The sequence below is a fragment of the Aythya marila genome (assembly GCF_965140915.1).
Source record: "Aythya marila genome assembly, chromosome: 3".
NCBI classification, from domain to species: domain Eukaryota; kingdom Metazoa; phylum Chordata; class Aves; order Anseriformes; family Anatidae; genus Aythya; species Aythya marila.
Genome location: NC_139044.1, coordinates 31,537,014 through 31,561,320, shown reverse-complemented (window position 1 = coordinate 31,561,320; position 24,307 = coordinate 31,537,014). Strand labels below are relative to the sequence as shown.

At 41.7% G+C, this 24,307-nt stretch overlaps 1 protein-coding gene across 2 annotated transcripts in view; it reads right to left on the bottom strand.

The window, feature by feature from the left end:
- Positions 1 to 21,049, bottom strand: part of VIT (vitrin) — a 53,408-nt gene extending 32,359 nt beyond the window's left edge. For both annotated transcript variants that reach the window (XM_082755910.1, XM_082755911.1), the window contains exons 1-5: positions 20,832 to 21,049; positions 5,681 to 5,750; positions 3,844 to 3,909; positions 3,171 to 3,327; positions 707 to 840 (exon numbers count right to left, since the gene is read on the bottom strand). In XM_082755910.1, coding sequence (XP_082612036.1) covers positions 707 to 840; positions 3,171 to 3,327; positions 3,844 to 3,909; positions 5,681 to 5,711 — 388 coding nt within the window. In that variant the 5' untranslated portion in view covers positions 5,712 to 5,750; positions 20,832 to 21,049. The remainder of the gene's footprint in view (positions 1 to 706; positions 841 to 3,170; positions 3,328 to 3,843; positions 3,910 to 5,680; positions 5,751 to 20,831) is intronic.
- Between the last annotated feature and the right edge of the window lie 3,258 nt (positions 21,050 to 24,307).

Sequence of the window (24,307 nt, the reverse complement as noted above, 5' to 3'; positions counted from 1 at the left end):
ATATAAATTATGAATTTCATCAATGAATCCAAGGGAGCTACTGGGCAGAAAAAGGAATTAGCATTGAATTGAGATGGATTTCCCTGCACTGGGTAGATAGCAGCACCTTTTGGCTCACAGAGGTGGGAGAATTTCATAACTTATTTGGGATACGACAATAACATTTTTTAATATAGGGTTTTGTATTAATACAGTATGGCTATATATGATTTGAGAAGGCTTGGCAGTTTTTATTTAAAGGTTTATATGGATAAACTATACATATTTAATTTTAACGAGGAACTCAGAGAACCTGGGCCATTGTGTCCAACGGCTGCAGTGAAAATGTGTGGCTTTCTCAGAGTAAACTCAGAGTAAAACAGACCAAAAGGCTTCTCTGCAAAGCCTGAATGGCAGCACAGAAACAAGTTGTTTCAGAAGACACAGGTGCAGAAGCAGACTGAGGGGGCCAAAAGGCCACTTAGTTTGCTTAGCAGCAATACTTGTCAGGGTGGAGAGCAAGTGCATTAGGGAGATCTTCCCACCAGTACCAAGGCTCAGGTTTTAAGCATCAAGAGCAGGAGCTGGGCTGCCCTTGGGCAGTCAATCCAGACTGTCTGTCACCTCTGGCAGACCTGCAGAGGGCTGAGCCCCATGCACCTCTGGTGGGGTGTATTTCTCTTTGAAGCCCAGGATAAGAACTAACTGAGGTGCTCTGGCACAGTACCTGAGACGAGGAAGGACTCCCTCCAGCGCGGCAGTGACAGGGATCGGACTCCATTGGAGAAGCTCCCCCGGTAACCAGCATGGCCGGCCACTTTCTGAACCAGGATCTTCCCGCCTGTGTTGTCAATGATACCACTGCAAGGGGAAAACATAGTAGCTGAAGGAGGAAACGCTCCCCAGAAACATAGAGACCATTCAGCAGTGCAAGAGGTAGGAAGCATTTGCTTTCATCTTTAAGCCAGGATTTACAGTGGAGCCATGAAGCTACTGCTAAGTCTGCCACTGAGAAAAAATTGTACTTCTTCAACACAGAGAAGAGCAGTTTGCCACACAGTGCTGTCGGGCTCTGTTTGCTCTTCCCATAGATCTATGTGTTTTGTTTCTAAGGACGAGTCTCTGCCTTTGTTAAAATTCCTACAAGCTAGACTGCATGATTGAAGATATGCAATATACTCACAGGAGTTTTAGGGCCAGCCATGCAACAGAAATAATTTAGACAAATGCAAGGCAAGCCTCCCACTTGCTTGGCTTTTTCTTTCATGAAAACTGATGTTTTCTTTGATTTTCAGAATGCATTACCACAGAAAACTAAGCCTGGTTCTGGCCTCAGCCCAGACTAAAGTGAACAAAATATTACTACAAAAAGCTGCAGAAAACCTGACCATCTCCTTGTCTGGTGCACAAGAAATGGTGTTTGACATTTGATATAATATTTTTCTCAGGACAAACAGAAAACTTTCACTGTATGCAACCTGCTGTGGCATTATTAGGACAGTACAAAAAATGATTGCTACTACAAAGGGCTAGTATAATTGACAGTAACTGCACAGTGCATGGCAATTAGTAATGGGCAGCCAGCAGTGGTGAAGAATGCGTTACTGCCTTAGCTTTCTCTGATGATTGTGAGAAGCTGGTGGTATAATAACCATAAGGAAAGGAAATTCACTGTCTGCAGAAATGCCGATGTAAGTTAATGAAGCCAAACTCAGCTCGCAAATGAGGAAAACTGAAATCCTCACTCCAATAACACAGGGAGCCAGCATTTGAGCTGTGGCAGAAATTGCATTCACCGTCAGCATTTTATAACCTCCCACCGGGACAAGCTCTGCTTGCAGCGATGCACACAATTTCCAATGTGCATTCGCAGGAAGAATGTGACAGGTGAAAGCCGGTCCCTCGAGAGCCATCTCCCAGCAAGGGGCTGAGCAGGGCAGCTGCAGCCAGGAGATGGCAGCGCTGCGCACACCGGCACCTCTGCCGGGAGGTGCGGCTTCGTGGTGGGCTCTCATCCACAGCACCTTGCGTTCGTCCTCGGTCCAGCATGGGCTTCACTGTCTCCTCGTGGGCATCACCCCCTATAGCAGAGCTTTTGTCTTCTTACAGGTTCAAGTAAAAATTCACAGCAGACAGTTAAGGAAACGAAATACTTTGCATCTTCTTATCGACTTAGAGATGCTTTCCCATGGCAATCACAAGCTTTGCATTAACACAGTTTTTCATCTCAGCAGGTCATACTGGAGTAGGCTGTTACAAAGATAGAGCAATTCATGGGCTGGGACTGAGAAAGGAAGGAGGGCAGAGAAATTCCCACTGGTGTTGCCTAAGATTCATGAACAATTTTCCTTTCTCAGTGCTGCTACAGTTCCCTAATGTAATATGAAGGGAATGTGTTTTCAAATAAAGTACAGAGTCCCAAAGTCTGAACTATTCAAGCTTACTCAGGTTCCCAGGTATTTCTCAGAACTGAAAGCATTATGATAACTCTGAATGAAGCCAAGATGTTGATCAGACTCTACAAGTTCTTCCTGCATTTTCAGCTGAATGCATCCTGCTTTTGCATCCTGCCTGCAATTATGGTGTGTTTTGGTTGTGAAGTTATTCTCCATTAAAAATATCTGCACACTTTTGCATGGCAAATTAAACTTGGTATAATTTGTACTATCAAATCTGCATTATACATTTCCTTGTCCAGTATTTCCTTCTGTGGCAGAAAAGCACATTACTGAGCCTCTGACATCAACGACAGCTAAATTCAAATCTAGAGAGCCAAAACCAGTCCCAGAAGTATGTGAGTTGTATGTATTCATTGCCAGTGATATGTCTTTTTTTTTTTTTTTCTAAAGCTGTATTAGTAGCAGCAGCTCCATCCTACTTGAATAATAATAGTATAATAGTCATTTGCTATGCTTGAATGGCAGATCTGAAAAAACTCAAAACATTTCTCCTAAGGTTGAAAAACACTTTCAGACATGACTGATTTCAGTAGGACTAGAGGATTGACAGCACTTCATAAAACAGGATCCGTTGCATCACATGTGGTCTTTCTGACATGCTTTTCACGAGAACAGCAGCCTGCAATCAAACCTACAAGGCACTGGGAACTTTAAAGGACCTGAATGGCCAAGAGCTCCCCACACTGAGATGATGATTCTCTCAGGGTGCTTGGCTAACTTAATCCCACTCACCTGTGAATTGCAGCACCACACACACTGGAAAAAGAAGCATAAATGTCTGTGCCGTACACACGGTATTTTACATCTTGACATCCCGGAGGGCATTTTGCAATGAATTCGGGATTGATTATCTTCCCTGCCTTGGCATCACAGTCGATCTGTGGTACGTCTGTGAGGACAAAATCCTGGTAAAGTCAAACTGAATGTTTTCATAGATGAATTATCTTGTCATGAATATAATGAGTAACTGAGTGACAGGGATGCCCTCCTCTTATGCACTTATACCAATGCTTTTGTGACACAAGAGATGTCTATGTCTTCTGTATCTACAATATAACACATAACAACCTGTGTGCCAAGGGTTGTGGCTGTAAGTGGGGGTGGACTGAAGAAGCCTGGGGATACTTCTGATTTTCAGTGTTTGTTTCTCCAAAGTAAGTGTGTATAGTACCTGGGGACCTATGAAGATACATTTTAATAGTGAAATACACAATATCCTCTTTACAAGTGTACAGTAGCACACATTTCAGTGATTTGACTTCAGTAGAATTTGTTAGTTAATGTATGTTCCTATTGACTCTGCAAAGAATTGTGAAGTTACTGGAATATGACTTCACTTTGGACACATTTATGCATCAGTCTTGCCTGCAGTAAAGCAGCTAGGCACACTAATGGGACCACTTACATAGCTTAGCCTTTTTAACCTTCTTTGTAGCTTCCTTGGCTGCATATGTACATGTAAGAAATACACCTAGAACAAAGAAAACATAGTATCAGAAAAAAAGGAACTACCAGCATCAGTCACCTGTTCATGAGATTTTTTGGTTAACTTGTTGGTTAACTTTTCAGTCAAGATGGCATCTACTGTGCCCCCACAGTTAGCTTTTTGAAGGGGATTAAACATCAATTGATTGCACATTAATCGGTGGAACTCATGTCAAAATATGCCATTAAGTCCAGGCACTTCCAGAAAATCACAAAAAAGCCTAAGTATCTCCAAGAGCGGTAGAAACTCATTGCAATTGGTGTATAGAGATACCAGTGAAACACGCTCTGTGCATAAAACAGCTAGAAATTTAGGGAGAGAAAGATATATTTTAATAGCCTATGCAGGGATGGTATCCTATAAGAGTGTGTTGTGGCATTTCACTCAGTGGTGGTAGTGGATATGGGATACCAGGAGCATCATGAAATGTATGAGATTCCAGTGTGGCATGTCCAATACCCTGTCCCAGCAAGGACACTGCTTTCCTTAAGTAAGTAGAATTGTGATTTGAAAAATGTGATTGTAGAAGAGACATACAGTTATGTTAAAAAATACATCACTATATATGTATGCTGCTTAGCTGGCTGGGTTTACTTGCTAAGTGTTTGATGTACAAACAGTTCTGTGTGTTTACTTTATAAGCACTAAGTTGTGGGTAATAACTGTTACAAATGTCTTGGCCTTCCTATTCACCTTCTTTTCTGAGCTTTTAGAGTGAAATAAAACTCTCTATGAAGTGTTGACTCAGCAACAGCAATGTTTCTTCTTCTTCTTCTCTCTCTTCTTTTTAATATAATCTTCTCCCCCTAGACTGGTTGCAAGTGCTTGCAGACAGTAACTGTTACAACCTGCTCAAAAGTAAAAAGAGTCTCACTGTTTCTGAAGTTACAGCATATAGATGCAGTAGAGGGACTTCTTGACATTGGTAAAGTTGTGTGAAGAGAAATTGTACTTAGAAAAAAAATAGAAGCAATGTAAAAGAAAGTGCAAAATCCCAGCTGCACGCTGTGTTAGGGCCTCATTTAATGTGGAGGAAGATAGTCTTCCTAGTAAAGACAAAAGAACAACATAGGTAACTATGAAGTTAAACTAAATATGGGTATGCTGCCAGGCTGGAGGGTCCCAGCTAAATGGAGCATTGCCTGGGAATATTGCAATTAAAGTCATACAGCAGCATTAGGTTACATGATAGTTGTAGCACCATCAAAGGGTGATAAGTGCACTAGTACACTACGCAAAGCAACTATGCCCGATCAACCAGGTTGTTCATGTCAGACCTATCGCAAATTCTGGAATCTCTACGCCTTCCCAGAAAGTACGATCTCATCTGACATCCAGAGGAAAGAAAATAGAACACATTTATAAGCATTTTCATTTGGCACCTTCTTGGCCATGGAAATCTCTCAGAAATTGTGTTCTCAGAGAAAGGGGTAAACGGGGGGGTGCTCCCACAGTATGAAATAAATAGCTGATTTTTCTTTATAGGGAATCTTTAAGTTACAGATATTTTCCAGCATTAGTGGTACCATCTGATGTGGACTGTGTTCAGCTATGGCCACATGCTTAGAGAGCTCTGCAAATAATTAATATTATTTCTATGCAAAAGTTTGGAAGTTTGGGTACTGTTTCTGAAAAGCTGTGTCAAGGCTTACTCTACCTTCCACAGAGAGCTTCATCAGCAGTGGAGTCACTGATCAGCCAGGATGGGGTGTACAAATCCACAAACTACTAATTGTAGCACATCTTTAGTACTTACCAAAGAAGATCACAATAACTGAGGCCTTCATGGTGATTAAAGCAAAGTCTGAATGTGTCAGTAAGGAGCACTGAAAAAAAAAAAAAAAAAAAAAAAAAGAGTACTGTAAAAAAGAGGCTGTATTTAGAGTTATGATAAATGATACTGGAAACATCGGGGAATAGCAACTGTGCGTTATTCTTCAACATTTCACAGTCCTCATGTACGGTGCTCTTTTCTCCTGAGCTCTCTGCTTTGCAGAGCAGCTGATGTCCCCCTGAGAAGATGATGTTTGGTCTGTGGAACAACCATGGACTAATTTTTTTCCTTCTGTCCAAGTTTTGCCTTTTTCCTCAGTGAAACCAAGATTTCATCCCTCATACTTATTTCTGAAGCCAGTGGTAGCAGAGGACATGACAGATATGAACATGCTCTTGCAGCTATTCAAGTTAATTTGCTAGTTTTCTAGGGAGTATTCGCAGACTTGTACTGTCTGCATGTCCAATTGCACCCCATAATTTCACAAATGTAAGGAGAACATAAATTTGCTTACTCTTGAAGCAAGTTGTGCAAAGTATCTTGTAATCACATCATAGATTTTGAGCCAAATTACTGGATTATTTCCTTTCCTTATTGTGTGTGTGTGAGAACATGCCTGAGAATGAGAAGAGTCTCGGAACATCTGGACAACATTTTTCTCTGGGTCTACGTATGCAGTTCCTGATGTCTGCCATTCCTGAAGCTCTTGTCCAGACTACAAGACTACAGGCTTATCACAGGTATCCTCCTTTTCCTGAGCATCACCTCCCATGTTGCTTTTGTGGTCACTTTTCCCCTCTGTAACATCTGGGAGATGTTATATGGGGGAATATTTTTATCTTTATTCGCATTCATTTATTGACATGCCCACTGTTTCTTTGAATTTGAAAGAGTTACAAGTGGGCTGAATGAGTAGTGCTTGAGCAGTCAGTGGATAGAAGTTTAGCATGACAATGAAAACAAAAAAGAATTGTATTTTTAAACTGTCTTTCTAATGAGTTACGGAGCTTGAGAAGTGAAGCTTTTAATCTCTAGCAAATTAGGAGACACTACTTTAAACAAGGCATAGGAGGAAACAAAAAAGAGGAAATCATCACAATGTATTAATTCCTTACCTCTAGTAGCAATTAATTACCATTAATTCCTTACCTCTAGTAGCAAGTGTTCATTATATTATGATTGCTGGGGAAATCCTGGGTTGGTTGCTTGTAATTAACATCAGTCATTAAAATACCACAAAATGCCTAACAAATATCAGAGACTGAGAAAATATTTGTGTGTTGTAGAGGAAAAACTCAAGGCGCAAAATGAAAGGAAATTGATTACATGCTTACAAATGGCAAGCTTTGCACTAAAGTCAAAATTAGCTTGCTATCAAAGAAAGTATAGAGAGTAAGTACTAAAGCTGGAAACAGTTAGGGAAAACAAGTTGTCTGCCTCCTGGAAAACATGGCAGTGACAGATTCCACTCAGAGATTTGTGTACTCGGACCTGGGCTTCTCCCACCTCAGGAAGGAAAATTAGAAGGACAAGACAGATATAGGGCAGAGGGAAAAAATCCACAATCTTTCCTCAAAGTCAATGTTTCCACATTTTTTATTTTAATTGCTCTTCTTTTCCAAGAAAACCACATGTTTATTGAGTGAGAAAGATGAAAATAGTTTGCCAGATTAAACTGAGTTCATCCAGTTGTAGGCCTATATAATTTATAACTGTTTTTACACAAGCCAGCTGCACCTCCAATTTCTGCTTCTGTATTATGGTCAGGGAACTCAAAATGTCACCAACTATGGTTAACAGTATCACTTGGAAATAAGTATTTTGGTACTGTACCTTTCCTCATCAATCTCAGTAAAACCTGCTAACTGCTGAGGTGGAGAGAAGCAGAAGTTGCCTAGAAGCCACCAAGCTGAATCCTGGGGCATGGAAAGCTGCTCACAGGGCTGTGTCCTTCTCAGAACAGTGGACAGCATAGTCAGGGGTCACCCCAGGCTGTGCAAGTAGTAGAAGCAAGATCACATCAGTTCTTACTTCAGCTCGATCCCAGGAACAGGAGATGCAGACTGAGGGACTTTCTGGCCACTTGCAGAAACACCATACATCTTTAAAGGCCGTGCTGGTGTTGACTGGGCATTCCCCGAATCTATAGCGAGTAAAATCAGCAGTGGAATCTTTATTTAAAGTCAGAGAGAGCTGTGAGAATTAGTCTTGACAGTATTTGGCTTAGTGCTAAAACACTTTCATCTCCAGTTTAACTAGAGTAGAAGAGGGATGGGATAGTGAAGGATACATGTGAAAGCTGCCTCACGGGTAGGTTGCTGTGTGCCTTGCTGTGGACAGAGTCCAATGTTGCCTGACTTCTCCCATCTCACAAAATATATAAACCACCAGTGCTGCACAAGAGCTCTTGTTACTTTCCAAAGGCCCTGCTGTCCCCATGCCCGACCATCCCAAGGCCAGCTGCACCAGGCACCATCCCAGCCCTCCTGGGTGGCAATGAAGTACTATGAATGTCCGGTAGAAAGAGGCCAAGAAATCTAAACAGAATTCATATATAAAATCTATCAGGAGGCAAATGAGTTCAGCAGACTCCTTAGCCTGCAATAACAGGTATTTTACCGACAGGAAAGTTAATAGAAGCATTTAGGCAAGGCTGTTCGATTTACCTGACAGATTTGTTGTCATAGCTACTCTCAAAAGCATGCTACTGGGGACTGTGCTGTTGCTGGTGCAGCTTTTACTGGCATCCTGATGGAAATAAATTTTAATAAAGAAACTTATTTTTTCCAACTATATTAATTTCTATGTTAGGCATTGGTATACCAGTAAATATGCACAGATATCCTATAGGTACTATGAGACCTCCTATATGGTGGGCTAGCATGGCATCTGCTACTTTCAAATTCTTAAAAGGAACAAATGTCTGGAATAAAATGGTGTGTTTGTTTGTTTGTTTGTTTTCTTTCTCTGGGAAGAAAAGAGGAACTAGGGCTCTGATCTTCCAAATGGACCTATGTGTATGACTGGCCCTCTAGTCTAAATTCAATGGCAGCTTTGGGGATGTCTGCAGATTGAGAATGACACTTTGCAATTAAACAAGAAGCTAGTGTCCCTTTCTTACTTTACAAAATTAATAGATCTCATTAACGCAAAAACTGAAGTTTCTGCTTTGGGTTAATCTATAGTATGAGTTTTGCTGAGATTTCTCCTTTTATCTACCATTGTAAGTCTCAGTGTGTTTAATTTTTTTTTTACACCCTAGATTTTTTTCTTGGGAACCTAATATCACCACTTCATGCATGCAACTATTAACTTGTCTGTGAAAGACAGAGGTTTACCAAAGTCATTAAATATTTTGGTTTTATTTCAATAACCATACAGAAAACCCCCAATTCGCCTGATTTTCCATGTTTTCTGCTAAAGTAGGATGTGCTTTGTGTAGGTCTGGTATTGATCCTCCCCTTTGATCCCAGATCTTATTTTTGTTTTGAAGAGTATTCAAACCTCATGCCCTTCAAACACCTATTATATGCAATCTGATCCCACCTCTGAGAAATAATCAAAGTCCTCCACTGATGTTATCGCAAACTTACCATCAAGTGGCCACATGAATTTACACCTCAGCCTTCTGCAGTTCTTGTCCTGACTCCCTGCTATCAACACCTGGTTAAACCACCTGTCCTTCAGAAGTGTGATGCAAGGGGCCGCATGGATGCATAAGAGAATAACCCATACTGCAATTAACTTCAAGAAAGCCAAAATGAGAAATCTTATGTACAAGAGGAGTGTGTCTGCTGCTTCCATAGCTGGGATAAATGATATCAAAATCTCACATGGTCTTTCTCTCGTGGATTTTGTATTCCTCCTTTCTGCCTATGGCATCTCTACTACAGTTTAGAGTACTCAGTTCAGAGTAAAGAGCCATTTAAAACATGATATGTTTAAAATATTTTTAATACTAATCTGTGTGGCATTATTACTAATGCATTAATAAAAATGTGATTACTGTACCTTTTTCAGGCATTTCTGAAGGATAATTACTCAGCCAGCACAGGAGCATGCTGTGTCCTACTCATTAACTTCTAGCTGGGAAAATGCATTTGGGATATTTTTTTAAAAAGCCAAGAGTGAGAGAATATACCAATAGTTGGTTAACAGCAAGGTCTTTCCTAATGCCTGGCTTCCCAGTCAGGTTCTGAGAGTTTTCACTGAGGAAAGTGTGTTTTCCTCAGACTTTTTTTTTTTTTTTTTCAGTGGAAAGTAAAGCCAAGAAACACCTTCTTCCAGCTGTCTTGGACTATATGTTCTTCCCTGTATTATCTTACTGTGAGAAGCTCCCATGGGCTGGGTTTCCTTGTCTTTGCATTCTGGTGTCTGTGGGGCTGTGCCTGACTACCTGCCCTCCAGCAGCCCAGTCTCCTGCCCCTGCTGGGGGACTGCAGCAGGGATTTTACATGATTTTAGTTTTCCAGCCTCATGAAATTCCTGTCATAACACACAAAATGGGAAAAAGAAAAAAAAAAAAGTTATAATGTCCAGTGCCCTGGTTATGTTTGCTATGTCCAGTAGCTGTGGCTCCTTTCACTCCCAGCAATGGGATGCTAAAGCATCTTTTGAGTTTGTGTCTCATTAGTAAACCAGAATAATGAATGATATTTTGGAAGCCCTGATTCACTGGCATCTTCTGTTCCTTTTCTGTGACACTCTTCATGAACTGAGAGATAATGCCAGCTATGCTTACCAGATTTCCATTAATTATTTACAGTCCTAGTTGGTTAACTAGTGACCATTCAATATTAAATCTCCCAAACTTTATGCTGGATTTTTTTTTTCCTAGTACATTTCCTCATCTGTATCCTTCTGACCACCATAACAGATGCTATTACTATACCAGGAAAGCAGTGTATGTGCATTATATCAATGCTGCTTAAACCCATGTTAAGTCACGCACAAATGCAGTAAAAAGCATCTCCTTCAGTGTTTCCAAGTGTAAGCCCCATCCTAACATTTTGAAATCAAATTTCTATTTGAAAGAATGTTGATTCCTTTTTCCTGTGCTAAAAATATTTGAAAATGCTCAAATGCCAGTGAAAAGACAGAGTTAGCAAACCATTCTTTTAGGATATAAAGTCAGATTTTTATGCCTTTTAATAGCAGCTCGGCTCTCAGGGAGCTGTTACATGAAAGAACCTCTACAAACAAACAGATGGTTTTGATCTGTATAAACTGTTACTGTATGGAAAACTATACTTTTGCTGATGGAAGCACAGGTTTTAAGTAAGTCCTTGATGTTTTGTGTAAGGCATTGCTGTCCATTACATGTGCAAACAGAAATTCTTTGCTGGTGCCATGTGCTTTGACTCTGCAGGCGTTAGCAGTTTGTTTCCTGTAATCTCCTGTGCTGCAGAAATTAATTTCTGTACTTCCTTTGTACCACAATAAAGCGTGCTATTGTTCTCCTTCTCAAGAGGTTATAGTACAGCAGCAACACTGGCACTGTTAAAAAAACCAGAAGTGGACTTTGTTTGAAAGCTATTTGAGCAAGTAGTTTGGAGTTAACAACACCATCTTAGAGCACTGTGGGTTGAGTTAGATATGTGCTCCTTACAGGAAAATCAAGTGGGTTTGGTGTAGGTGTGAGTATAGCGGTTCAGATAAACAAGCTTATCATCGTCTTTGCAGATAAAAGATTTTATTTATTTATTTATCTATTTTCCTATTGTTTCTTTTAAAAAACGTTTCACTCTTTCTTGGTTTCATGTTCATATTCTGTCCTCATAGTATAGTACCTTGCTCACCATTATAACATAGCTGTGCATTTTGGTGCACACTAGGTAATAGGGCTAATACCTGTCACATGCATTTACTTTCCTCTCTTTTCTCCTCAAAGGGAAGGAATGCTGTTCACTCAGTGCATTGATTTGCTCTGAAAGTCTATACACAAAAAAAATCCAAATGGTAGTTTATTTTGAAAAGACAGGTAGTGAGTTCTGCTGAGCTAGAAAAGCAGTGGTGATAACTGTATTTCATTCCAGAAGCTTAGATTGTCCCGCAGGTATCTTAGGTCAGGACACTGGGTAACAGAAGTAAGACTGAAAATGCTAGCTTGTAAGCATGAGCTCATTTGCATGGGATGGTGGACTTTTGTCTTGTAATGGCCTGAAATAAAATATATTCATTCAGGGATTTAAAAATATCATAGAAACCATTACCTTCTGTTATAAAAAAGATGAGGCAAGAGAAAGCTTGTATCTGCACTAGCACCATCTGCAAGGATAGGACATTTCATACCTTATCAGATCAAAGAGAAGAAAACAAATAAATTGCCCACACTGTTTGTGGGAAGTGTCAGTAAGAAACTCAGAGTCTCCTGTACCATGTGCATAATTAAACCTTCTTCAGCTTTCAGAGGAGCTTGGGCTTTGGTTGCAAACAGGAGGCTTGGGCAAACAGCAGGAAGAGACAAAAGGACAATCCCTGTCCCAGCTAGGGGTAGGTGCCTCTGTGGAAATACATGTAGGACTGAGAACCCAAAATTACCTCCTGGAGGCGGTACTCAGATTCACTTTGCTAAGTTATCCAGTGCCTCAGAAAGAGTTGATGAGGAAACACAGGCTTTTATGTCTGCAGCTGTTTCCACAGTGGTGGAGGAATTGGAAGAAATAATAGATGTTGCACATGAAGCAATTGTGCGTGTGATAAAATGAACAACCAGACCTCTGCTGGATGAGTTTCTGAGCCTGTGGACAGCTTGCACTTCTGCCTCAATGTGTCTTTGTGTAACATGCACAGCTAGCATTAGGATCATAGGCAGGACTATTCATTTTGAATAAAAAGTCTTTACCACCTGAGCAGTAGCCACAGGCTCCTTGTCATCTCTTCCCTGTGGCCACACGAATCCCACACTGGTCCACAGTTGTCCTTCCCCCCGTGGGTTGTCACACCCTCAACAGCAGGCTGGTGGTTGCTGCTGTTCTTGCTTAGCATTTTAAGCCTTTTGCTTCAGAGATGGGAGCTGAGGGCTTACATACTGCTCTGCTGCCTGAAGATGTGCTGCTTTCCACCATCTTGTTATACCGAGGTAGCTGTCAGCTCTGTTTCTCAAAGAAATTCAGCTGACTGGTGCCAGCATGTGGTCACTGTGCTCAGGTTGGGCTGTTCAGCCTATTGAGTGGTCTGTGAGTGTGAAGAGAGTTAATATTTTTTTGAGAGGGTGCCAAGGATGCCTGGGCACATTCTCCCCTCTCTGATGAAACTTGACCACTGCATGGTCAAGTCCATAAGAGCTGTGAAGATGCCAAAGGAGCCTTGCTCTGTGGTTTGGACATAGATGGGGAGGGGGACATAGGGTCCTGGGACCCTCCCTGGGTTTCAGAGGTCCCAATGCTACCTCAGTTGCACTTGGGGCACACAAATCCTTTTCTATTTATTCCAGAGACACTTTAAGAAATGTTTACATGCGGATTTTCAAGAAGAATTTAGTCCAAAACAGCTCCAGTCAGGTAGGTAAAATGACGATGCTATACCCAGCAATTTAGAGCTGAATAAAAACACCCAAGCAGCCCTGTGCTTCTCATTTTATATTCATGCAGTGCCCTGAAATTAAACCAACATAAGGCTGAAGTAACAGTGACAAATGGTTTCTCTGCTTTCCACAGAGCTCGTTTAGAAGAAGGTAATTTATTTAAAACTATAGTGTGATTTAACTTGCCAGACCTTTCTGAGGGCCTAAATAAAACTGCAATGATTATACTTTCTCATCTGTCTCACAGAGATAACCACCAATTATGCTGTCCTGATCTGTTCCTCCCAGCAGAGGAAGAAATACAGTTAGGATATGCCACCCACTCACAGAGAAAATACAGTTTGGAATATCCGGATGACTATATCTGTGAGGGTCATTGCACCATGCTTTCCTGTTTTCTTTTTACATTTAATAATGTATTATTTTATGTTACATTTTTTCATTTCGATGCACAGCTTTTATTGCTCACTGGGAATCGCTGTTAGCTCTGACCTGTGAAGCTCTGTCCAGACAACTACCTTCTGTCTGTCCGTCCCCCACAGCTCTCGTATCTCATGTATCTCCTCCCCTTGCTCCCAGGCTTGAGCCTTATTCTGTCTGTGCACTGGAACTTGCTCACTGCTGAGGGCAACCTCTTTCCCTTTCCTAACTTAATTACTTCTCCCTAATACCAGCCAGGTCCCAGCTGGGTACTGTCAGTCCTGGCAGTGCTGTGTTCCCAAGAAACCGAGAGCAAATGTTTGACATGAAGGGAATGGGAATATCTGCAATCCAGCAGTGCCTGAGGGATGTGTTAGGTAGGGAGAGTAAGATTCTTGGCCACATTTCTTTCACTTTTTATAAAAAAAACGCATTGTTTCTATTTTCAACAAAACACCCAGTTCTGAAAAGTCAAAGTGACTTTTGAAAGTGCAATATGTGGTTTCTCAGTTTGGATGCACAATAAACAAGCACTGAATAACCACGCTATTGTGCTGCCTGCAAGCTAAGAATTATTGTAGTGTGTCAGAATTCCCCTGAAGGTACATATTTGGCCTAAAAGTAAAGAATTTGTGTAAAAGGCACTGAATAAACTGCACATCACTCTGGAGATGGTTTGGGGAATTTTTGTAGCATGTTGAGACACAGCTTGACACCTTTTTGTTTGGTAGAAATTTAGACACAGAAATTTAGAGAAAATGTAGGACGTGTATGCTCTGCTTATTAAAGCTACATGTATCCCTCTACTGCAAAAGTAAATTTTATCTCCAGATTGAAAGCAAACCCAGTCCTTAAGCATGCTGATAAACTTATACAGCATCTCACAGAAAACCAGAATGGACGCTGTATCAATTCAGTATCTCCTGCACTCAGCACAACTACTCCATGCCAAAGCCATGGACTGGTTGGATAAGGATTCATAAAACATATGCAATTAAAAAAACTATCTGGAGCCCTCCTAGCATGTGGCACTGGTTTTAGATAAGGCAGTAAGCAGCCAATTTATCGATGCCTAGTAATGGTGACTTGATTAAGGAAATATTGTACACAAAATATCTTCAGCAAATCAGGAAGGGCTATCACTAGACGTGGCTGTTGTGTGGAGCCTTTTGAAAATGGTGGTCCTGCGAATATCGTTTCTGCTTTTTAATGATTGCAGAAGATATCTTGGGACTCCATGCTGCTTTTGAGATGAAAGTGAGCTACAGGTTTGCACGGGTGCCAGCAGTATAAATGAGGATGTTAGGGGTTTCTGAAGAGGCACTGCTGTCAAAGACTTGACATCGTGCAGGCCAAGCTGTGCAGCCCTACATTATGCATGTTGGCAGCCCTTGGCAGACGGCAGGAGTGGGCTCTCTAGCACACGGGGCATGCAGACAACATGGCAGGTGGTTATGCTTCCAAAACTGTATCCTTTATGTGTATGAGTGCCCTGGAGGCAGATAAAGAGCTAGCGAATGTGGTGGCATGGAACATGGCATCCAGAGCTTGGCCATGGATACTGTGACAGCATAGGTGCAGCTAGAAATTTTTGAGAAATACATCTGAAGGCCAGGCTGATACTGATTTAATAATTTTGCCTATTAGAAACTTTTAAAACTTGCTGTTTTAGCATAGAGATGAATCACAGGATTCTGTCTTTGAGAACCCAAGATCAAAAAGGAAATCTGTGTTAATCACATGGATTGGGAGCAAACAGGTGATCAAGAGCAGGAATATGTAATTTAGGGTCAAAGGTCTGTTTTAAAAACAGAACAAAGCCTGCAGACCTTAATACTGCATAATCTACTTCCATGCTCAGGAATTTTGTTCTGAACTTTGGTTTGAAGAGACTACCATATAAACTTCTAGTTATTGCCTAAAATTTATTCTTTAGATGCACAAATTTTGCCTGTGAGAATCAAAGATGTAGACCATGGAAACCTGAGATGCTACATCCCAAATCACCACATATTTTGAGAGGCATTTTGGTAGAAAGACTGCCCCCAGAGTAGGGGGAACATCTGTCGGAGAACATCTGTCTGACCTGGGCATGGTGCTTACCCCATACTTGAAGAAAATGTCAGGTGTCCACTTTAATTCCTGGCAGATTCATGAGTACACATGTGGTACCTATATTTGACCTCAGAAGCAGTTCTGTTTGCACCAAATTGTTTCATAGCAATTACTCTAAATTTCTATAACCTCCTCCCTCCCTCGTCTGGACACTCCTCTCCTTCTCTCCATTTAACCTCATCTCCAACCAGTCTCTCTTCATACCCTCCATGTCCAAACGCTTCTTCCACCAAGCCTGGGAGAACAAAATACTGGTGTGCTACAGATGCATTGCCAGAGAGATGGGCAAGGTGGGCTCCCACCAGGGTGAGCAAGGTGGGCTCCTATCATCTTAAGCTGGCTGGTAGTGGTGCCAACAGCCAACGGAGTCATGGATCCCTTACCCTTGTGTAACTCTGACTCGCTGGAGGTGACCAGGGCCAGGATACACAGCGCTGCTGCCAGCTTTCCTCTGTCTCACCCTTCTTCTACTGACTCCAGGGTAAGCTGCATATTTGGTGAAAAGAGAAAGAATGGAGCCTTCTGAATCCTTAAGGGAACCTGGCAGAGAGAGACAGAGGTACAGACATGGCCGCATTCAAACTTCCCTGTAAACAAGTGATTTTGGAGAGGTAAAAATTTCCACAGTTTTATGTACAAGCCTGGAGGCACTGGAAATCCCCAATGCATCCTGGTGGGGACATTAAAGGATTGTGTGAAGCTACACAAAGATCATTCAGAATTTTACCAGAAATTTTGGCTCATGTAAAACTGTCACTTGGCAATTATGAATTTTTTTCATAGGAAACCAGCTGCCAGCTGAGAAACTGTTGGCTGCTGTGTTACATGCATTGCATTTACAAAGCTATTTTATAGGGTGACAGGCCAAAATACAGTTTCCAAATGCAGTTTGCATCTTCAAAGTATTTTTTATATCTGTATCTATGGGATGTCCTGTAAAATGAGACACATTAAGGATAGCTGACATAGATAGTGCTGTTAATGTGCCTCTGAACTCTTAATGCACCCTGCTGCTCTGGAGATAGAGCAGAGGTAGGATGGGCTTAATAGTTACTAGAAAGCCAGTTCAGTCAGGACAGTAAGGCTTGGCAGGTTAAGACCTGCTTAAATCTTGATTTGAATGAAGCAAGGATGGTTATAAACACTCTTCTGAATTCAAATGTGTTCCCAGTTTGGGGGATGAGCTATAGATTTGGGTGCTCTGCTTCAGTGGTGAAAGCAAAATCTGCAGATGGTGTTGTTATTCTAATTAAAATATAGCTCCAACTTCAAATGCTGGTTCCTACTCATTGGGAAATCTTGTTTCTGATCTGGAAATCTTCTTTCTGGCTTTTTCCAGGGCTCATTTGCTGAAAAAAATGACCCAGCCACATCCTTGCTACTGTGCAGAGATGCCAGCTCAGAGAAGGTGGCAAGAGGTAAGGTGAGCAGGCTGTGGGCAGAGGGAGTGGGCAGCTGTGCTGCTCTGCTGGCAGGGCACCCAGCAGGGGATGTGGCAGCAGCCCTCAGACACCACAAAATCTGCAGCTGCCCCAGCACAGAGCTTAGTGTTGAATGTTTGTAGAGCCCTGAGCCAACGCTCAGGTAGCTAAACCATGAGTGTCGCCGTCGTGACTGCCCACTTCTGATTCATCTCCCTGTCTGCAAGGGTCAGACATAGCCACAGACTGCAGTCACTGCTGGTGGGTATAGCTACCCCCACAGATGCCTTAGGAGCCTACACCATGTCAGAAGTCTCCCCAGGATGCCTGTGGGTAAGATCTCATCTGCAATACACACTGCTGTGTTACCCATCGCAAGCCCCTTCACACCCCGCTTTTTGCCACTGCAGGGCATTATAGGGAGTCTGCAAGAAGCATCCTTACTGCTCCCTCCCACAGAGCTTGCAGCCACACGTGCAGCCCTGTTGGGCTGGGGGCTAAAAGAGTTCACCCACAAGATGCAGGCTGTCATGAGCCAGACGGTCAGAGTTCAGTTTACTGATGTAGATACAACCGAAACAGCCACAGGTTTTCTGGGCACTCTGCACCGCTCTGCCATCTTCAGTGACATGGGGAGGCTGCACTGCCTGTGCAGCATTCACCCAAGTTTTCCGAGTGTGAAATGTGCAATAAATAAAGGAATCAGGATGCAAAAGAATGGCATCTGCTCCAAGACAGTTAGAGAGGCTCTTTTACAGGCGAATGAGCCACCAATTTGTAGTAAGACATTGTTTTCTAAACATAGCATAAAAACTGTTATCTTGCTTGGCTGGTCATTAGAAGGGAGATAATTATAGTCTCCGTGTGACAATCGGGCCCTGAACACTGGCTGCATTGTCCCACACCCCAGCTGAATCCCCCAGCACAGGCACCCAAGGCCAACAGCACAGGAACAACGTGCTCCTTGTGTGCAGGCAAGTTCAAAAAAGTGACTGAAGTGTTTAAGGAGGTGCTAAGCACCTATCTCTCCCTGTGGGCCTTGAAAATTACTCAAGGCGGGCAAAATAAAACCCAACCAACCAACTAAATTTAGTTTTGCGTTTATTTCTGTTTTGTTCTGTGTTTCTGTTTTCCAACCCAGATCAGCAAGCCCTGAATGTGACATGATGCTGCAGCACGTCAGAGGAGTCCTGGTGGACCCAGAGCTTCAGGAGGCCAGAACATCTCCTGGGACTCTCAGAAAACCCTGGACCACCCGTCCAGAAAATACAGTGCCTTCCCATGCCACTGCAGTGGGCCAACACACACCTTGCTGATCCAGCATCTGCCCATCCCAGTCCCAAAATCTCTGGTATGGGGATTTGGTGACTTTGTGTGCCAGAGCATTGTTTTTCTGTGCATTTAGCCTCAAGATGCCAGAGAAGGAATACAGTCACAGTTGTGGATAGTAAGCTGAACTAGCCATTTTATTGCTTAGTTCGTTTGGCTATCCTAAATGTCTTGCCTATCATCAGTTAGGAGCAGAGATGTGAGCACGTGTGTCCTAGGTCTTGAGTTAGCATGAAAGTTACTTGGCAATATTTTCTTTCTAAACCTCTATTTGTGACTCTGGGGTGAATAGGAAAAAATTTAATTTCTCCAGACAGATTAGGTACAGTCAAGTCCTTGATGCCACTGTTACATAAACTTCAGGTTTATATTTAGCAGTGTTTTCTAAAAAGCAACAGCCAGAAATAGCAAATAATTCTGTTCTTTCGCCTGAAGTAATCAGACTCTTTTCCCATCTTCTGTGTTTACACTGTGTCTCACCCAGTCTTCTTCAGAAATACTCAAATTAATCAAGTTTAACTAAAGGGAATGTTAAAAATTAATTTCCTACTAAATTCCTACTGCTTTTGTGAAAGTAAGTAGCTGGGTGAAGGGGTGAATGTTAATCTTTGTTAATGTTCCCACTAAATGAGAGACTTCAGTAGGAACTCATTCTTTATTAGGCATCAGAGAATCCACAGAGACTCATTCTTGCATCCTAAGTGTGAGGAAACAGTTTCCTTGATGGTGTTGGTTGTAAAACTACTTAGTTCAATCAGCAGTGGTAAGTCTTGTGCAAAAACACTGCCAAAGAAGAAAGTGTCTTACAGAAAGTAGCGAGCAAGTTAAGAACATGAAATTCCTGCTACAGGCAAAAGCACAATGCAATATTCAATTATACTGGTAAGACATCAAGGTTTCTTTCATTTTTTTTTTCTTTTTTTTTCTTCTTTTTTTTTTTTTCTTCTTTTTTTTTTCTTTTCACTCCAATTAATTAAATACTCCTATGTCTTGAATAACAGAAAGACAGGAAGCTTTTTCCAACACCCCAGTGAGAACAACCCCAGCAACTCAAAGCACTAGATAAAATATGGAAGGAAAATAAGTCTTTGCAATAAGATACCAATTCAATATTCAGAAACTAATGTGCACATGCAATCCTTTATTTTTCCTTGAGCTCTGCATTTTCTAAAGAGACCAGTCTTATAATAATCACTTTAATTCAAGTGATAATCTGAGCAAGGACTGAAGGACGTGGTACTACAGGTACAGCAAAAAGCCAGTCTTCAAGCATAGTCGTGCAAGGTGTTTTTATCTTTGACATGCTAAAACACACGCTATAAACATATATGGCTCCATTGCTATTCTCAGTCAAATAGATCTTCTAAACCATCTAAACTGAAGAAACTTTTTCTCTGTGTGTGCTTGCTTGTTTTTGGTCTTCTGTTTAAATTTTGGAGGGGTTAGAGGAAAAGGAGGATCTGCCTCTGAAATCTGTAACTCCTGTTTTGCTCTGGATGTGGCGTAGTTCCCATAAACTCTAGAAACAAAATATCAAGTAGGGTTGAAAGTTTGCTTGGGGCATTTGGTTCATGTTTGTACTAGTCTGACAGAAATCACATTTTGAAGAGACTTATCGAGACTCTAATCTCTCCACAGAGAGCTGAACGGCTGTGGCAGGCTTGACAATGCTATTCATTTTTGGAGCCTCACCAGCAAAACAAGCGCTCGGCACAAAGGCGTATATAGAGTCTAGGCTACTGTACTGCTCATGCATCTGTACTTATCCGACTAGCAAAGAATATGCTGTATAGGTCATATGAGTGGAATAACGCTATTTTCTGTTCTGTGTCCTGTAGATTAGCGTTCCCTGGAGTCATCTAGTGCTAATTAATGATACAACGCATACCTCCCTATTGATCAAAGAGGTGAAGAAAAAGTCTTGAAAGCAAAAGTACTTTAAACACAGGGAACAAGTCATATTACATCTTACACACTATTTGAATCGTTGGCATATATATGTCTATTGGTGTGTGACTAATATACACCATGCTTTATGAAAGAGTTAAGCCCTTGCTATTTAGCATGTGTGTCCACTTTAACAGTAGGGGTTTAATGCTTTTATAAAAACTTAATAAAATCTATATAAAGTACAGTTTCATTTTACATCTATGTCCAAATCTCCTTAAGTCTTTGATCTTCTGCACACAGCTGGAATGTTAAACAAAAAGTTATGTCCCTACAGTTTCTTAGCGGTGAAAATATAACTACTATCAACACACAAAAAGGCAATATTCCCTCTCCCCAACAAACAAATATAGTAGAGAAACAACATCAAAATTACCTTGCTTGAGGTGTGTAACTTTTTATTCCTTTCCTCCACACAGTATGAAAGTGCTATTTTTTCCCAGCTTTTCTGTACCACAAACTCCAGCCAACATTATTCTAAAGAATCGGAGGCAGGCGGTGAAGGGAGGCCTGGACACCTTTTCTCTTTCAGAGAGGAGCTAATCAAACATTCCCATCGAGCTCCCAGCTCTGTGAAAGGCACATTGCCCTCCCTTCCTCCCTCCCTCTGCTCCTCTCTCCCTTTCTGACTCTCTCCCTCTGTCTCTCCCTCTCCCTCCCGCACACACAGACATAGAGAGCTCCTTACAGTGATTTAGCAGCTGAATTAGGCGGTCCTATTTTAAATATATGCTCCCTCCCACATGTTTTTTGGTAGGGATTTCTATGCTCCTTTTGCACTAGCCTGTCAGATTTGTTGAGTTTTTTTCTCTTTTGGAAGGTGAAGCAGTACTTCCCTGATGTTTTGGCTCAACTTTTTCCAGTTTCCCTACGCAGTTCAGCACTGTAGTAAAAAGGCTACAACTAGTAGCCTGGAGTAAACTAAGTGGCTCTAAAGATCATAAATACCAGATTAGTTAGGTGAGAGTCAGATTTAAAGAGGTAAAACAGCTTTTGAAGAGCTGGATGCCTTAAATGTGAATAGCATCTTATTTCTTGAACAGTCACCCTGAAGCCAGAGGATTACTGACAGAGCAAGTCTGTGAGTCTGACGACACAGAAGCAGAAGTATGAAATGAGCATTAGCATGACTCCTTTCTGATTGGGGTGGGTGCAGGAATTTAACAAAAAGCTGTCTAGGATGTCTAAAATAGCACTCAGTGTGACCTGGCCAAATGAGATGATAAACAAAAGTCAGGTTACTTTAAGAGGAAAATTTTATCGAGACCATCAGGATCACAGCAGTCACAAGATTATCAAAGAAAGGACTGGTATCATACCCTAGGATACTGAAGTGCAGGCTATAATCTGCAATTCCACCTAAGTATTCAGAAGTGTAAAGGTAACATGAGTGAACTTACACTGTTTTATCTCAGATGATTATTGGTAAAAATTTACATATAAAAATCTAGAATAAATACAGGAGAAAGAGTTCAAAAGACGCATTGAAACAATACATCGTTCCTGGCTACTTCTGATTTAACAATGCTGTAAATACATTTGGTTTCAGTGAAACTGATTAACATTTATTTGTGATTTTCCAGTCCAGTACTTACGGAAACAGTACAATAGCTCGACATGGTACAAACAACAGAGGTTTATCAAGTAACCCCTGAGGCAGAATAAAGTATACTGGCAAAAATCTTGTCCAAATATCAAATCTACTAGTGGACCTAGCTAATAAATCCACTGAGAAACAAAACAAGAAAACAAACAAAAACAAAACAAAACAAATCAAAAACAAACAACAACAACAAACAAGTCTTGTTAATTCAAGTTATGACATTCAGAACTTCATCATCCTTTTCATAATGCTTTGTGAGGTTCATTTAGTCAGATAATCCTGGGCAAAAAACAAACAAACAAAAAAAAAACCTGAGTCCCTACGACTGCAATTTCAGATGTACTGGGGGCTACACATCTAAATACTGGGGTTTTACAGCTAAGTGGCTGTGTCATTTCCCAGAACAACTGCAAGTCCCCTGATAGCCCCTTACTTACAGGTGTTGATAGAAATAGTCTCATGTGTTTGGGCACATACATTCACTGGTATTTAGCCACTTATTTTCCACTCAAGAAGACTATTTTCAGAAACCCATAAGCATTTATGTATGTGTTTAGATTCCTTTATGTATAGCTTCTTATTGGTAGGTCAGTAATTGACTAAGAAGCTTCTTGAGTTAAATCCTAAAGTAACTTCAAAACAGAGCTGTATGTCAGGGAGTGAGAACAGAAGAGACGTGATGATGAGAGTGCTGATGAGCAAGCCTCTAGCAAACCAAGACATGGTCGGGCAGCAAAGGGCAGGACTGAATAGAAATAGCTGGACTGGTGCCTTGGGATGGAGGCATACAAAGCAGTGGATGACTGGGATAGCTGATACATGCAGAAAGCCCTCCTAAAGTTCTGCTTCTGGTACCTGCACCAGCTTTTTTGGGCTGTGGGTGTAGGCTTGCTGAACTTGGTCAGCAGGGTGTTGAAGCAACAGCTACAGCACCTCCACCTAGGTCATGCCCCATTGCTGCTGCAGGGTGGTAGTTTTACAAGAGGAACAGATGATAGATTTATTTCTCTTTTTCCATGGTTGGATTATCTAATTTGTGGGTAAATTGTGCCCAGGGCAAAGAGCCAGCTTGTACCTGGAAGGACATAGCCCCAACGCAGTGATGTGTGAATGCAATTCTGTTGCTTCCAGAAAGCCTGCAGTGGTGCAGCCTTCTCCTTGCTGCGCCCACCTGAGCTCTGCTCAGGGCTCAGGGTCAGGGATGCTGCTGGTGGGCTGGCATGTTTCTGCATCACTGCCTATGAGCTAACCTGGCATATCCTGGAAATGAGCATCCCGGGAACCACAGTGCAGAAACACTGAGTGGGCAGAAAAAGAAAAACTCCCTAAGTTTGTCATTATCCAGGGTATTCAGCCTCTCATTATTGTGTGTAATGGAGAGCTGAAGAGTATCAAAACAAAACACTGCAGAGGCATCAGGCTGGCTGTTTTTATCACAACACTTCCGAGCGCTGCCGCCTGCTCTCTTTCCTGACAGAAGTAACTCCCAGCCACCCAAGAGCTGTCAACACAGAGTATGGGAGCAAGAGGTGAACCTCATTGTGGGGCTCCACTTTGGTGCCAGGATTTGCACAGGGGACGATTTGCTCACAAAAGAGGTGACTGTGCAGTCAGGAAGCCACTCGTTTGAAGAAAATAAGTGTTGAACACTATTGTCTAGGGGGTGGAAAAAGGCTCAGTGTCTATGTGTGTTCGTGCCTCCTGCCATCACTTCTAATCAGAGGCCTCCGCTTGAGTTTGCTGTTAACTGGTAGTAATGTTTGTGGTGGAAGCTCTTAAGTTTTACTATACTGATTTTTAATTTGTCTGTTCAATTAAAGCAGGATTTCAGGGGATATACATGTACTACTGCATGGCATGTATATATAGACACAAATGTATACATATGTGTGCTTACATGCCTAGTAAGTAAGGCTGAGGCATATCACAGCCTCATTTCCCCACAGCAGCAGCTTAGTGACTCCCTTCAGTAAAACATTTTACCAAAATCGCTGCTCTATCCCTTTTCAAGGACACATGGAGTGGCTTTGTTTCCACTGTAATATGAGGCCTGAAAGAAAAGGACGTCAGATCTCTGACTTGTCCTCTGAAAGCCTTAATGAAGCAGCTGATGTACAAGTGAGTCTAAGTAGTTTGGTTTCAAAGAGCGTTTGAGAATGTTCTTCATTTTTGAGGAAAATTTTGTGACCACACTGAGGGATAATCTGCTCAGAAAATTCCCAACCCACTGGAAGATAAAGCAGAAGACA